General features: G+C 41.6%; 1 protein-coding gene and 1 long non-coding RNA gene across 9 annotated transcripts in view; one reads left to right on the top strand and one right to left on the bottom strand.

The window, feature by feature from the left end:
- The window catches only part of zgc:112285 (uncharacterized protein LOC561476 homolog), a 50,283-nt gene extending 39,385 nt beyond the window's left edge, over nucleotides 1–10,898 (bottom strand). The window contains exons 1-2 of one of the 4 annotated variants that reach the window (XM_041176506.1): nucleotides 10,614–10,898; nucleotides 2,703–5,794 (exon numbers count right to left, since the gene is read on the bottom strand). In XM_041176506.1, coding sequence (XP_041032440.1) covers nucleotides 3,942–5,794; nucleotides 10,614–10,680 — 1,920 coding nt within the window. In that variant the 5' untranslated portion in view covers nucleotides 10,681–10,898 and the 3' untranslated portion in view covers nucleotides 2,703–3,941. Of the gene's footprint in view, nucleotides 1–2,702; nucleotides 5,795–10,323; nucleotides 10,594–10,613 lie in introns of those variants that run through there. The other 3 variants (XM_041176508.1, XM_041176507.1, XM_041176509.1) reach the window with 3 other exon arrangements.
- LOC121270909 overlaps nucleotides 1–13,411 on the top strand; it is a 64,372-nt gene that overhangs the window by 43,200 nt on the left and 7,761 nt on the right. The gene's annotated exons all lie outside the window — the stretch shown is intronic.

Here is a 13,411-nt window from a genome sequence, read left to right as displayed (position 1 = left end):
CCACATTTTTATTACTATTTTTATTCATTTATCCGTGGTTTTATCCCCCCTTCTATCCCATTTTCCATCCTTTTTCCCCCTCCCTGACCCCAAACCCTAAAGGACCATCTGTCACTGGTTCCATATTGTTCTTTCACACAATGCTATCCTTGTTCTGCTATTATCACATTCTGCTTTCTTACCTTTATGCCACCATCAGCACCTTTTTTAGCACCAACCACTACCATTAACACTCCCTTTGTCCTTCAGTTATGACATCTTTGTCAACCCTACCTTTGTCCCCACCTATCGCTGGCCTCTATCCAGCTTCACCCCGCCCCACCCCCCTTAAACAGTATAAATTTCATCACATTTCCACTTCTCTTCAGCTCTGAAGAAGGGCCATATGGACTCAAAACATTAACCCTGTTTCTCTCTCTACAGATGCTGCTAGACCTACTGAGTTTTTCCAGCATTTTCTGATTTTGTTTCATTTTCCAGCATCCACAGTATTTTGCTTTTATTTTAGTGGGTCATAATGGATTTGGAGCTGACAGCAAAAAATAGTAACCAATGATTTGTTTATTGAAAATCACATCAAACACATGCTGACACATAATATTAATAACAATAAGAATACAGGGATGTAAAGCATTTTGCTGACTGATCTCTGGGCATTGTTTGTAATTAAATTGGTAGTGTGGCCATCTCGCGTTCTCAGTTGGATTGCTCTCTGATAGTTTGATAGACTTAAACTGTTTAGTGGTCTTCACCACTTCCACAGCACTGAATTTGAGAGAGGTTGGTTATTGTAGTCCCCTAACCAGATCCTCACACCATAGAAAGTAGGGAGCAGCTCTAAAAAAGGAGATAAAAGTGGCAAAGATGAGAGTGGATTAGTGGCTAATACAAAAGGGAAACCAAAAGTCTTTTACAAACACAGAAATAGTGAAGGGGTAATCAAAGAAAGAGCGGGGCCAATTAGAGATCACAAAGGAGATATTAATGTGGAAGCAAAGGAGATGGTTGAGATACTAAGTGAGTACTTTGCATTCATCTTCACACAGCCTTCTTAAAAAGTTACAACAAGCGACCGCCTTTTGTGAGTAAAATGGGCACCCGCAATCCCCCATCCCACCCATATCATGTCCCTGTTAAAAGCAGCAGTGGCAGGTTCAAGCCAGGTTGGGTTCCTGTTTCAGAGTTTTAACTTTTTAACCTCCCACCCAAAACAAACCCACCTGTTTTGGGGGTTAAAATGGCCCTCTATAATCAAGGGCTGAATGGATTGGAGATTGGAAAGGTATCACTAATAAATGAAAGTCAGCGTGGAATTGTTAAAGGCAAGTTGTATTTGACTTATTTAATAGAAAGGGTGGACGAAGTGGGGTTGATGTATATGTGAACTTTCAAAAAGCATTTGACAAATACCGTTTAATAAACCTGTTTGCAAAATTAAAGCCCAAGGGATTAGAGGGATAGTGGCAACATGGATATAAAACTGGCATTCCCCAGTGTAGATATTAGGAGCATTGCTGTTTTTGATTTTATATATATTAATGACCTGGACTTGGGTTTACAAGGCATAACTTCAAAGTTTGCAGATGACATGAAACTTAGAAATGCAGTAAATAATGAGGATGATTGTCACAGACTGCAGGAGGCATAGCTAGACGGGTGAAATGGGCAGACACATGGCAGATGAAATTTAACATAGAAGTGAGAAGTGATACATTTGGTAGTTAATGAGAAGTATAAACTATACGGTGCGATTTTAAAGGGAGCAGGAACAGGGACACCTGGGGGTGTACGAACACAAGTTTTTGAAGGTGGCAGGAGAAGCTGAGAAGGCTGTTAAAAAGCATAGGGAATAATTGGCTTTCTTAATAGAGGATTAGAGTGCAAAAGCAATAAACTTAAGTAAACCTTTAAAGGACACAAGTTAAGGCTCTGTTGGAGTTTTATGTTCAAATCTGGGTCCACACTTTAGGACGGTGTCAGGAAGATATAATAAGTCTCATAATGTTATTGGAATTTATTGTAACATAGTGGTATCTGTGTCTGTGTGTGTGTATGTGTCTGAGTCAGAGACTTAATTGGATTAAAGCAGCTGGTCTGAAGGCTTTGATGTAAACATGGAGGAAGTTTAGAATATAAGGTGTAAAAGGATATTTGCATTTTTAAATAAACCAGACTAGATTATTTTCAAAAGATGGAATGAAATATTACACCTAGCCAAGTGAAGTTAAGAAACAATGTGTTTATTTTTCCCAAAGATCACGGGTAAAATTAGTACTATGATAATCTTTTATGGTCAGGGAGGTAAAGTTCAAAAACATAGTGAAATAATGGGTATTTGCATTCAAAGGGGAAAATATGTATAAAGGAGTGAAGGCTTTGTAAAAGTAGGCATTTTTAAGATTAACAAGTATGAAAAACCTTCAGCATCTATGCCTCAAGCTGCTGTTTTCAAAGAACTGAAGTTAAAACTCACTTGGAATTCAACTGGTTCAAGGTAGTGTGTGTCACCATGCCTGGGTCTTTTAAAATCTACTTTTAAAGTCTTACTGTTGCCTTAACAAAAGTGTAACTGGGAGTCAGATTAAGTAGGGGATTTAGAAGTTATCATAGTAGTAATTTGTAGATCTGTGTGTGTGTAAAATCATTCCTCTTATTAATAAATGTTTAATCTAGTTTTGTAAAAACCTATAAGACTTGGTGGTCTTATTACTACTGAATTCAAGGCACGCATCTTGAAATTTATACAAATTGCAAAGCAAGTTGTGGCAATTGTTTCAAGTTTCCCTTTGGGATTTGAACAACTCAGCTTTTACCATCGGCTGAACCATAACAATGGGCATCAAGACTTCAGACCGCTTGGAGAAAAGAATGGTACCAGAGAGGAGACACTTCATTTATGTGGAGGGACTGGGGAAGCTGAGGTTGTTCTCCTTAGGGCAGAGAAGGTTAAGAGGAAATTGGATAGAGGTGTTCAGTATCGTGAACAGTTTTGACTGAGTACATATGAAGAAACAATTTCCACTGGCAGAATGGTCAGTAACCAGGAGCACAGCTTTAAGATGATTGGCAAAAGAACCAGAGGTGATCTGAGGAAAGTTTTCTTTTTTTACACAGCAAGTTGTTGTGATCTGAAATGCACTGCATGAAAAGATGGTGGAAGCAGATTCAGTGGTAAGATTAGAAGAGAATTGGATAAACATTCAAATGGAAATGTTTTACAGAGCTATGAGGAAATAGCAAGGGAGTGAGACTAATTGGATAGCCCTATTAAACAGCCAGCACAGGCCTGATGGACTGAATCTCCTGCTTTGGTGCTGTAACATTCTATAATTCTATGACTCTATGGGACATTCACAAGATCCTCCAGATAACCAGCTCGACCCAGAATTTAACATTAATTATCTAGATGTTTTGCCTCAACTTTTATCATTATCTTAGAATCATCATTACATTTTCAAATAACTGTTTAACCTCACCATGCGTTTGACAAGGTTCACCAATTTGTCAAAGATTATATTCTTTCACTGCAGTGAAAATTAACATGAAAGTTAAAAGCATAAAGCAAAATATGTCACTATGTCCCTATCCCCAATATTTTTGTAACAGCATTTTCTTCATCTTCCCTGACATGAGCACACTGTAACTGCACCCACACGTGTACCCAAATCTCCACCTTTTATATCAGCAGCTTATAATTTTCTGGAAAACATATCTTAGATTTTATGAAGACCCTACCCTCTCCATAATATCTCATTTAGCTACCCTGGTAAGTATCTTGAAAGAACAGTTTATTAAAAATATACACTTACGAAATAGTGATTTCTGACATTTATGAATCAACTTTAAGTTAGGGAAAAGCCAGAACTGGGTTTATGTTTTGGGAATACAACTGAAACATCGGTCAATGATGTGATCTACACTTTTGCAGTGGCTAAAGCTAATCAGTCTATTGCTGCACTGGAACGCACACAACATGTAGGATGCCTTAGAGTGGACATCATATTCCTAAAACCTGGCAAATGTCTCTTCTCTTTCACTGGCTGTTCCATCACACATGTTCCGTCAGCATGAGTACTCAGTTGCTTCACGGTTTTTTCAGCTATGGACATCTTGTCCTTTTCGTGCTGTTCTATCTGAATCTCCAGATGTTTCTGTATAGCCAGCCCAAGGACTTCAGGATCTACAGAGGCCCCATAGACTTCCCACGTCATCCCTTTGTCATCCCATTTCACTTCTCGGACCGGGGACTCCTGAATCAGTTGGTTCTCTTCAAGGTTAACCTCTGGGAACATATGAACCAGGCAACTATCAGTTGGAGACATGGGGCTGGTGCCTACTGACCTGCAGTTAACTGCCAATGAGGTCTGTACCTCTGCATCTTTATGTTCCAGCTGATGGCGATATCTAAGGGTCAGGTCTGTTACAGAAGTCATAGTCCATGTGTCTCGTGTTCTCACACCCACATTACTGTTTGAATTGTTCTGCAGCAAAGAGTGAGAAAACTTTTGTTCTGCTTTTTCCCCATCTGAGGTGTTCTGAGAATTCCTGTCAACTGCAGTGTGGACAGCTTCATTTTCCATATTTCCGTGGCATTTCAGAAGATGTCTTGCATCCAACCCAGATTCACTCACTGAAGACACCAACCTTGGGAATGTTAGAATCCCTGAAACCGGCAGTGGATGGCAACATGCATTGACAACAGTTCCTCTTCCAGATTCACTAACAGAACTGACTAGCCTTGGAAAGAGATGGATAGCAGGGATTGGCAGTGAATGGCAATAAGCAGGAGTGGTGTCTTGTATCCTCAGACCAGATATCAAGTGGCTTTGGAGTCCAGTACAAGTGTGGTTGCCCATTAAACTGTTTTGGTGAGTGGCAACTCCTTCCCTGTAAGTCACACTACCCTGATCCGTAGCAATCATCTCATTTCTTGTCACACTATTGCCTTGATATTGTCTACCAGACTCCTGGACAACCGTGACACTTGGATAATTGAGAGAACTCTCTGTAAACATGAGATGGCCCCGATGCATGGGACTACACAAATCATTGGCTATACAATTGTCTTGATGTTCAGCAATGGCTGCACTTTCGCTCACATTTTCCTGATACCCAGTGTCAGTTTCACTCCCTGAAATATTGATCACAATCTTTTGACTACATTCTTTCGTCACTATTTCATCTTGAGGAATTATACTATAGCCTCTGCCAGGCACAGCAGCTTGATGTGCGGTAGTAGTCTTACTATGCACAACACTGCCTCGATAGCAGTTCTCTTTATAACCATGAATAATGTCTGAGCAACTCCTGTGCATCATCTTGGCCTGCAATTTTCCCAAGTTTGAGTCTGCGCATAACATTGTGTCTGTGTCCTTTCCCATGGAGGAATTGGTGTTCATGTGGCTGTTGGTGTGAATTTTTGAATCATCCTGAAATATTGGGAATTCGGAGACATGATTGGGATCAGGGATAGTCCCCATATGGAAGCAGTGACACAGGGGGATCACAGTGAAATTATCTTGTGGTGTGAAACACAATGGATGATAAGGGCATCTCATGTCCATTTCAACTGAGTTCCTTGGAGAGACAACGCTACTGAGGGTCTTCCTCAGTTCTTGTTTAGTTGTTTGTCTTTCTTCCATGCTGTCTCTTCTGGGGAATAAGGTGGCAGAAGAACTTTTTGAAAGTGGGAAACAATCTGGTTCCAGAGTGTTATGACATACTGTGTTCTGGGTTTCCTGGAAGGAATAGTCAGATAGTCTTCGACTGTAGGTAGCCATTCTGAAATGACACTCTGTCATGATGAGAACCAATATAAAGAAGGAATAGTAAGTCAAAGGTATACATGTTATTCCTCCTTCCCCACCTCCTTCCCACCAAAAAGTTTTCTCTCACCTGTCTTGAAGGAAAAGACATGCTGGAGTACATTTCCACTGAATCATGGAAATTTACAGACAGAAAGAGGCCATTCAGCCCATCATGTCTGCACTGGCCAACAACAAGCCATCCAGTCGAATCCCACTTTCCAGCTCTTGATTTGTAGCCATGAGGCTGAGGCACTTTAAGTGTATACCCGAGTACTTTTTAAAGGCATTGAGAGTTCCCACCTCCACCACCTGCTCAGACAGTGAATTTCAGATCTCCACCATCCTCTGGGTGAAAACATTTCCCCTCTAAACCTCCCACCTCTTACCCTAAATCTATATTCCCTCGTTATGCACCCCTCACAAAGGAAAATGGGGCCTTTCTATCCACTCTATCTAGACCCCTCATAATTTTATACACTTCACTAGGTCTCCAGTTATGGTTCCTAAGTCATGCTAGAGTGTCTTCAAGTCATTTGTGGCCTTACCCACCACCCAGCCAAGTAGGGTTATTGAACAGCAAGCAATTGCAATCACTCATCTTTTTTTCTTCCCTTCCCTAACTCAGGGGCAATGAAACAATTGCAGTTAGCCCTACTCCCATCTCAGCTCATACCAACAAACCTAACACAGACCAGTAACGTAACCTGGGCTGTTAAAATCCAAATGGCTCAGACTCAATGTTTCATTTTGTCATGCAAGTCAAGGCGTTAAAGAGGCCATGAAGTTAGAGTCATGAAATATTTAAGCTGAGGAAAACCATCTTGTCTATTCAGGTTTTACATGCAGAAATACCCTGCAGTCTCCCCTTCAAAGATTTTCACTTATGTTACCCTATCTCAACACCCATCCTATGTGTTCATTGGGCTCTGTCCAAAATTTGTCTTTAACTGATTTGAACATCTTACAATCAGGGTCCTGTTTGAAGTTTTTGGCAGCATTGCTTGTGGGTCAGGAGGAGCAGGAGTGCTACCACTTTGCCCATCAAGGTCCACTACTATTGTGTTCCCTTCCCCTATACAAGTACCTTTTGGAGTTGGGAATTGGATTTACCTATTCCTGTAGCCTATTCCAGAGTTAAAATCCAGATTTCCAGATTTTCCATCTTAAATTCTGCCCACCTTACCCCATTGCCATGTATTGTGGCCCTGTTAGTATCTAGATCAAAGTGTCAGGAGAGCTATTTGACCAGGGACAGGGATAGGGCTCACTGCAATTGGTTTCATTACCCAGGATTAGGGAAGGGAAGCAAAAACTAATTTATAAACAAACCCCTATGAAGTCCCCTCTCAGTTGTTGCTTTCAAGACTCTTCCTCACTGTCATTTTGAACTCAAATTTGTTGATAAGTTATCTCAATAGAAGCACTGTTTGGCTTAGGAATGAACCTTCCAGATTATAGTTTATCAGATTCCATCTCCCTGGTAAAAGCTGATCTCAACTGAAACAGCAGTTCAGATGCCACCATGGTCACAAAATTGTTCCAGTGAAGCCCAACGCAAACTGGAGGAACAACACCTCATCTTCCGACTAGGGACTTTACAGCCTTCCGGACTGAATATTGAATTCAACAACTTTAGGTCGTGAGCTCCCTCCCCCATCCCCACCCCCTTTCTGTTTCCCCCTTCCTCTTTTTTTCTTTTCCCAATAAATTATAAAGATTTTCCTTTTCCCACCTATTTCCATTATATAAAAAAAAATAAAAAAAAAATAAAAAAAAAACCCACTAAAGCTATACCTTGAGTGCCCTACCATCCATTCTTAATTAGCACATTCGTTTAGATAATATCACCAACTTTAACTTTAACACCTATGTGTTCTATTGTACTATTGTGGTTGACATCTTTTGATGATCTGCTTCTATCACTGCTTGTTTGTCCCTACAACCACACCAACCCCCCCCACCTCTCTGTCTCTCTATCTCTCCGCCCCCCACACACACACCTTAAACCAGCTTATATTTCAGCTCTTTCCTGGACTCGAACTCAAGTTCTGTCGAAGGGTCATGAGGACTCGAAACGTCAACTCTTTTCTTCTCCGCCGATGCTGCCAGACCTGCTGAGTTTTTCCAGGTAATTCTGTTTTTGTTTTGGATTTCCAGCATCCGCAGTTTTTTTGTTTTTATCACAATGCTATTGGGTTAGTGAGAAAAATCAGCTTGAGTTCTCACTCCTGATCACTACCACTCATTAATGATGGGAAGTTCATATTTAGGGACTTTGGGTGGACTTAAAAGAAATAGGTAAGCACTTGCAATTATTCATGTCGTTTTTTTCTTCCCTTCACTAACCCAGGGGTAATGAAACAATTTACAGAGAATCCTAAACAAAAACAAAAATACCTGGAAAAACTCAGCAGGTGTGGCAGCATCTGCGGAGAGGAACACAGTTAACGTTTCGAGTCCGAATGACCCTTCAACAGAACAAAGAGTCCTATCCCGATCCATGGTCAAATAGCTCTCCTGACTTTTTGATCCCGATATCAACAGGGCCAAGATACACGGCAATGGGGTGGGCAGAATTTAAGATAGAAAATCTGGATTTTAACTCCAGAGCAGGCTACAAGAGCAGGTAGGTCCAATTCCCAACTCCAAAAGGTATTTGTATAATGGAAGGGAACACGATGGCAGTGGATATTGATGGGCCAAGTGGTAGCACTCCTGCTCCTCCCGGCCCACAAGCAGTACTGCAAAAAACTTACCTTCGCTCCAAAGTTGTCCTTGCCTCCCTTCAGCCTTCAGCTGCCGGGTTTCCCAGGGCTTAAGAAACTCAGCCAGCCACTGCTGAACCTGCCAGCCTCATTAAAATATTTAAATTGCCAACTTTTTGTCCTGCATTCATTAAACCCAAATGGATTTGGATGGGTTTGGATTGAGTTTGAGATTTTTAAAATTTTAACATCTGACCCGATCCCAACACACCATTTGGGGGGTTTCAAATCCAGCTCTTACTGAAAAGGTCCTTTAACAAATAATGGCCACATGGGCAAAGGGCCACAGCACTGATTGCATTCACAATACAAGAGCCAGATGGGAGAAAGGGAGAGAAAGTGGGAAAGTAGTTGCAGCTAAAGGCTTAATTTTGTACACAAACCCTTTAATTATACTTAAAGAAATGAAATATGCTGATAGGTTGGAAAAATCACATTGAAGTTAACTGTTTTGCAGAGTACAATGGACAGCACTGAGTTCAACAGAGAATACTGGGCACAGAGCATACTGGACACACAGGGTACTCTGGACACGGCACTCTGGACACATGCGTGGTGTGAACAATTAGCACTGGTATTTGTATGATACCACTGTGTTGATGTATGTCTGTATGGTGTGTGTGTCCATACGTGTCAGTGTGCTGGCGTGTATTAGAATGGTGTGTGTTGTTAGGTTGTTAGGCCAAGTATCAGTATTTTGTGTGTGGCCATATTGTATGTGTCAGCATGGCGTGTGTTTCAGTCTGGCGATGAGTGTCAGTGTGGTGCCATACGTTAATAAGGCGTGTGTCCAAATGCTGCATGTCAGTGTGGAAGCCAATGTGACGGGGTAAGGATTACAATCAGACGGTTACTGTACTCATGCGGCAGAGAATAGGCATGGACTAGGAAAGAGAATGCAATGAAGATGTGAATCCGTGTATATGAAAGAGAAAATTGGGTCAAGATAGAATACAACCAGTGTCGGGGTGCTAGAAGGACACCCGAATAGTGTCAGGGAAAGGGATGGAGCATTCTCAGAGAGAGTATTACAGTGAGGGAGAGGCAATAGCACATGAGGCCATTGAGGCTAAAAAGGGGTATTCGGAGCTGGACGCTGAGGGACAACACTGCCAGGCAGAGGGAAGGGATTTGGGAGGCAGCAACAGATTCAGATTCATTAATGGAGATTCCATGTCCCGGCAGCGAGGGATTTTGTTTTAAAAGGCAGACCCCATTCTCTATCTAATGCACCCGGCCAGCGTCTCCCGACCCACATCGTGAAAAAAACCAGACTAGCAATTTTTTTTTAATTCTATCTGTGCACAGCCATTTAAAGAGGCGTCGCCCAAATACGCTGAGATAAGCCGGAGCTATTCCGAGGGGTTTTGTTTTTAAACAATATTTTGTCTTTAAAAAACTAAACATACCACCGAGCCGATTCATTTGTACAAGCAACAGGCCTCGTACCTGCTGATAGCATCTCTGCACACAACACACCTCGCCCCTCAACAAGCTGCAGCTCAGGTCAAAACAAGCATTAATTATTGTGATTATAGCACTATTACAAAGCTAAGAACTGGGAGAGGAAATCGGAGTATCTAAAAATACTTCCCCATTCGCCGGCGTCTATGGCCCCAACTGACAGCTTCTCAACAATAACAGAATAAATAATAATATAAAATGATCAAAGGAACAACAGTTCATCAGCCACCTGGTGCATTGCTGAAAAAAAATCCCTCTGGAGCATTCTGCCAGGCAATAGCACTCACCGTTTAAGGAGCCAGGAGGGAGGGAGATCCAAGATATCCACAGCTTAATTTAAAAAATAAATAAACCTTTTGCTATTATTATTATTATTATTATTGTATCTGCTTTCTCCACACCCCAAGGAGTATTTTAGAAATGAGAAGTTTGTGAAAGAACAGCAGCAGCTCAGGCGGGTTGAGCCACACAGCTCTCGTCTTCCTCCACAGCTCACACGATTGCCGGCGAAATGAAGAGAGAAGATTAATACATCAATGTTTCATCCGATTAAGGAAGATAGCGCCGCTCTCCTCACCTAATGCTCCCCTCCGGTGTGACAGGAGCTTCGAGCAATCAGCAATTTTCACTCCAAAGTGATTCATGTCAACTGGTTCTCAATTCTTCCTCAGCCACCCATTCCTTCCCATCTCCACTGTATCATCATGTGTCTGCCTTTGTGTATCTCTCTTTGCTCCTTTGTATCTGTCTCTTTGAGTCACTGCCTTCGAAACCTTTTTTTTCTCTCTCTCTGTGCAACTATCAGGCTTCTTTTTATTTAATTTGATGGTTGAAACACCTGCCGTGAAATGGCTGCTGTGGAGACGATGTTGCTACTTTGGAAATGGGAAGTGGGAATTGGGAATGCCCCTGCGTGTGCCTACTGCAGTGTTACTTTATTGTTGTGGCAGTTTAAATCCTAAATTTTGGGCACTCAAAACATTTTTGAATGAGATACCAAGGTGAACAGCCAAGGGTGCAAGGAACCATCAGAGTAGAAGCAAAGATGAGATGGATCATTTTTACATAGAATTTAGAATTTGGAAATAAGCTATTCGGGGTTTATATTCCACAGAAGTCTCCTTTCACTTTATTAATTTATCCTTCTATTCCTTCCTTCCTCCCTCCCTCATCTATCTTTTCCTTAAATCCATCCATGCAATCCACCTCACTGCTGCTTGCGGTAGCGAGTTTACACTTTCTAATTATTCTCTGGGTAACAAAGTTTCTTCTGAATTCCTTGCTGGACTTATTTGTTATATTTAAGGTTCCCCCCACGAGTGAAAACATCTTCTCTACATCTACCTAATCAAATTCCACCATCATTTTATAGTTCTTTATCAGGTCACCCTCTTAATCTTTCCTTTTCTGGAGAAAAGAGTCCCAGATTGTTCAGCACTTCACAGATATTCTTGACAGTTCTGGTTATCATTTAGTGCAGATTGAACTCTGTCTTTGAGTTGGGAAGGAAGTTTGAGATTAGGGGTTCAGAAGATGGCAGCATTAGGGCTGAGGATAAGGATGACATTTCTGCCATTTAGATATTACCTGTTGATCAGTTAGTAGCTCTCTTAACAACCACTTTGATTTATATACTGTCTTTAACATCATAAAATGTCCCAAAGTGATTCACAGGAGCATTATCAAACACAATTTGACATCAAGATATATGAGGAGATATTAGGACAGGTGACCAAAAACTTAGTTTTCAGGAGCATCTTAAAGGAGAGAGAAGCAGAGCAGTTTAGGATAAGATTTCCAAAGCTTAGGTTTAGGCAAAGAAGGCCTGGGCATAAGTGCTAGAGTGATTAAAGTTAGAAATATGCAAGTGGCCAGAATTGGAAGAGCGCAAAGTGTTGTAGAGCTGGAGGAGGTTACAAAGATGTGGAAGGGTGAAGCCATGCAGGGGGTTGGGGGTGGGTGGGGGGGGGGGGGGGGGGGGGGGGTGGCGGTGGCAGCCTGAATACAAAGACCAGAATTTTAAGATCCAAGTGTTGCTGGACCAGGAGCCAATCTAAGTCAGTAAGCATAGGGATGATGGTAATTGGGATTTTGGTGTAAATTAGAACATGTGGATGAGTAAATGTCTGTCTATGAAGGGTGGACTATTGAGCCTGCCTGGGTAGAGTAATGGAATAGTCGAGCCTAGAGGTAACAAAGGCATGGATGAGAGTCTCAGAAACAGATGAGCAGTTAGGGTCTCTATTAGAAAATTTTTGGTCCAAGGCCCACGCTAGACACCTGAGTACATTGTCCAGGTTTACACTCCAAGTGCAGTACTGAGTGAGAGCTGCACTGCCAGAGGTATGTCTTTCAGATGAGATGTTAAAACAGGGCCCTTCTGACTTCTAAGGTGGTTATAATAGATCCCATGACATTATTTGAAGAAGAACAGGTAATATATCTTCCAGGCCAATATTTATCCCTCAATCAATATTATTAAAACATAATCACATCGCAGCTTGCTGTACTGCAATTGCTGGATTACAATGTTGACTACAATTCAAAAGTATTGGCTGAAAAATGCTATGGTGGTGCTGGGATTGTGAAAGGTACTGGAAATTCTGGATTTCTGCCCATCTCTTGAGTGTTTGGCTATCTTCTTGAACTGCTGCAGTCAGTTGTTGAAGGTGCTTTCACATAGGTGGGGAGGTTTAGTATTTTGGCCCAGTAAGGATCGTGGAATAGTGATATTTAAGTTCAAGTTGGGATGGTGAGTGGTTTGGAGGGGAACTAGTAGTTGATGGTATTCCAGTGCATCTGCTGCCTTCAAAGTGGTAGAAGTCACGGATTTGGGAAGTGCTGCCGAAGAAGCCTTGATGACTTGCTGTACACAGTACATATTGGTACCACAATATGTTGGTGGTAGAGGGAATTGTTGTTGAACCCTGTTACAAAAATGCCAGTTATTTCAACCAACAATCCAACTTGCTGGCTTCCCCCAATGATTGCAGGCAGGACCAGACAAAGACAGCAGCATCAGATAGAGGACAGCGCCTTCTAGAGGAGCATTTCACAATCCAGTACAGGACCAACTCAATATCAAAAGCCTCCCATTGACACCCACTCACTACCACCCCAGCCTGCTGCTTCATCTTCCCTTCCAGTAATCAGAACGTGTGTGTAAGTTTAAAATATAGGATGCACAATGTGCACAATGACACCAAAAGGAAACACGAGAGCTATGGAAATCAGCTATTTTTAAGCAGACATTTTCCATACTAAAATAAACTAGTTAATGTCTGTTTAAAAATAATGTACAGTGATATGAACAGCAATTGTCATAATGCCCCCTTGTGGCCAAACACACCTCCGACTGTCATTCCCAAGGCTAAC

The sequence above is a fragment of the Carcharodon carcharias genome, chromosome 28 (genome assembly GCF_017639515.1).
Source record: "Carcharodon carcharias isolate sCarCar2 chromosome 28, sCarCar2.pri, whole genome shotgun sequence".
Lineage (NCBI taxonomy): Eukaryota > Metazoa > Chordata > Chondrichthyes > Lamniformes > Lamnidae > Carcharodon > Carcharodon carcharias.
This window is presented reverse-complemented; position numbering and strand designations above follow the sequence as displayed.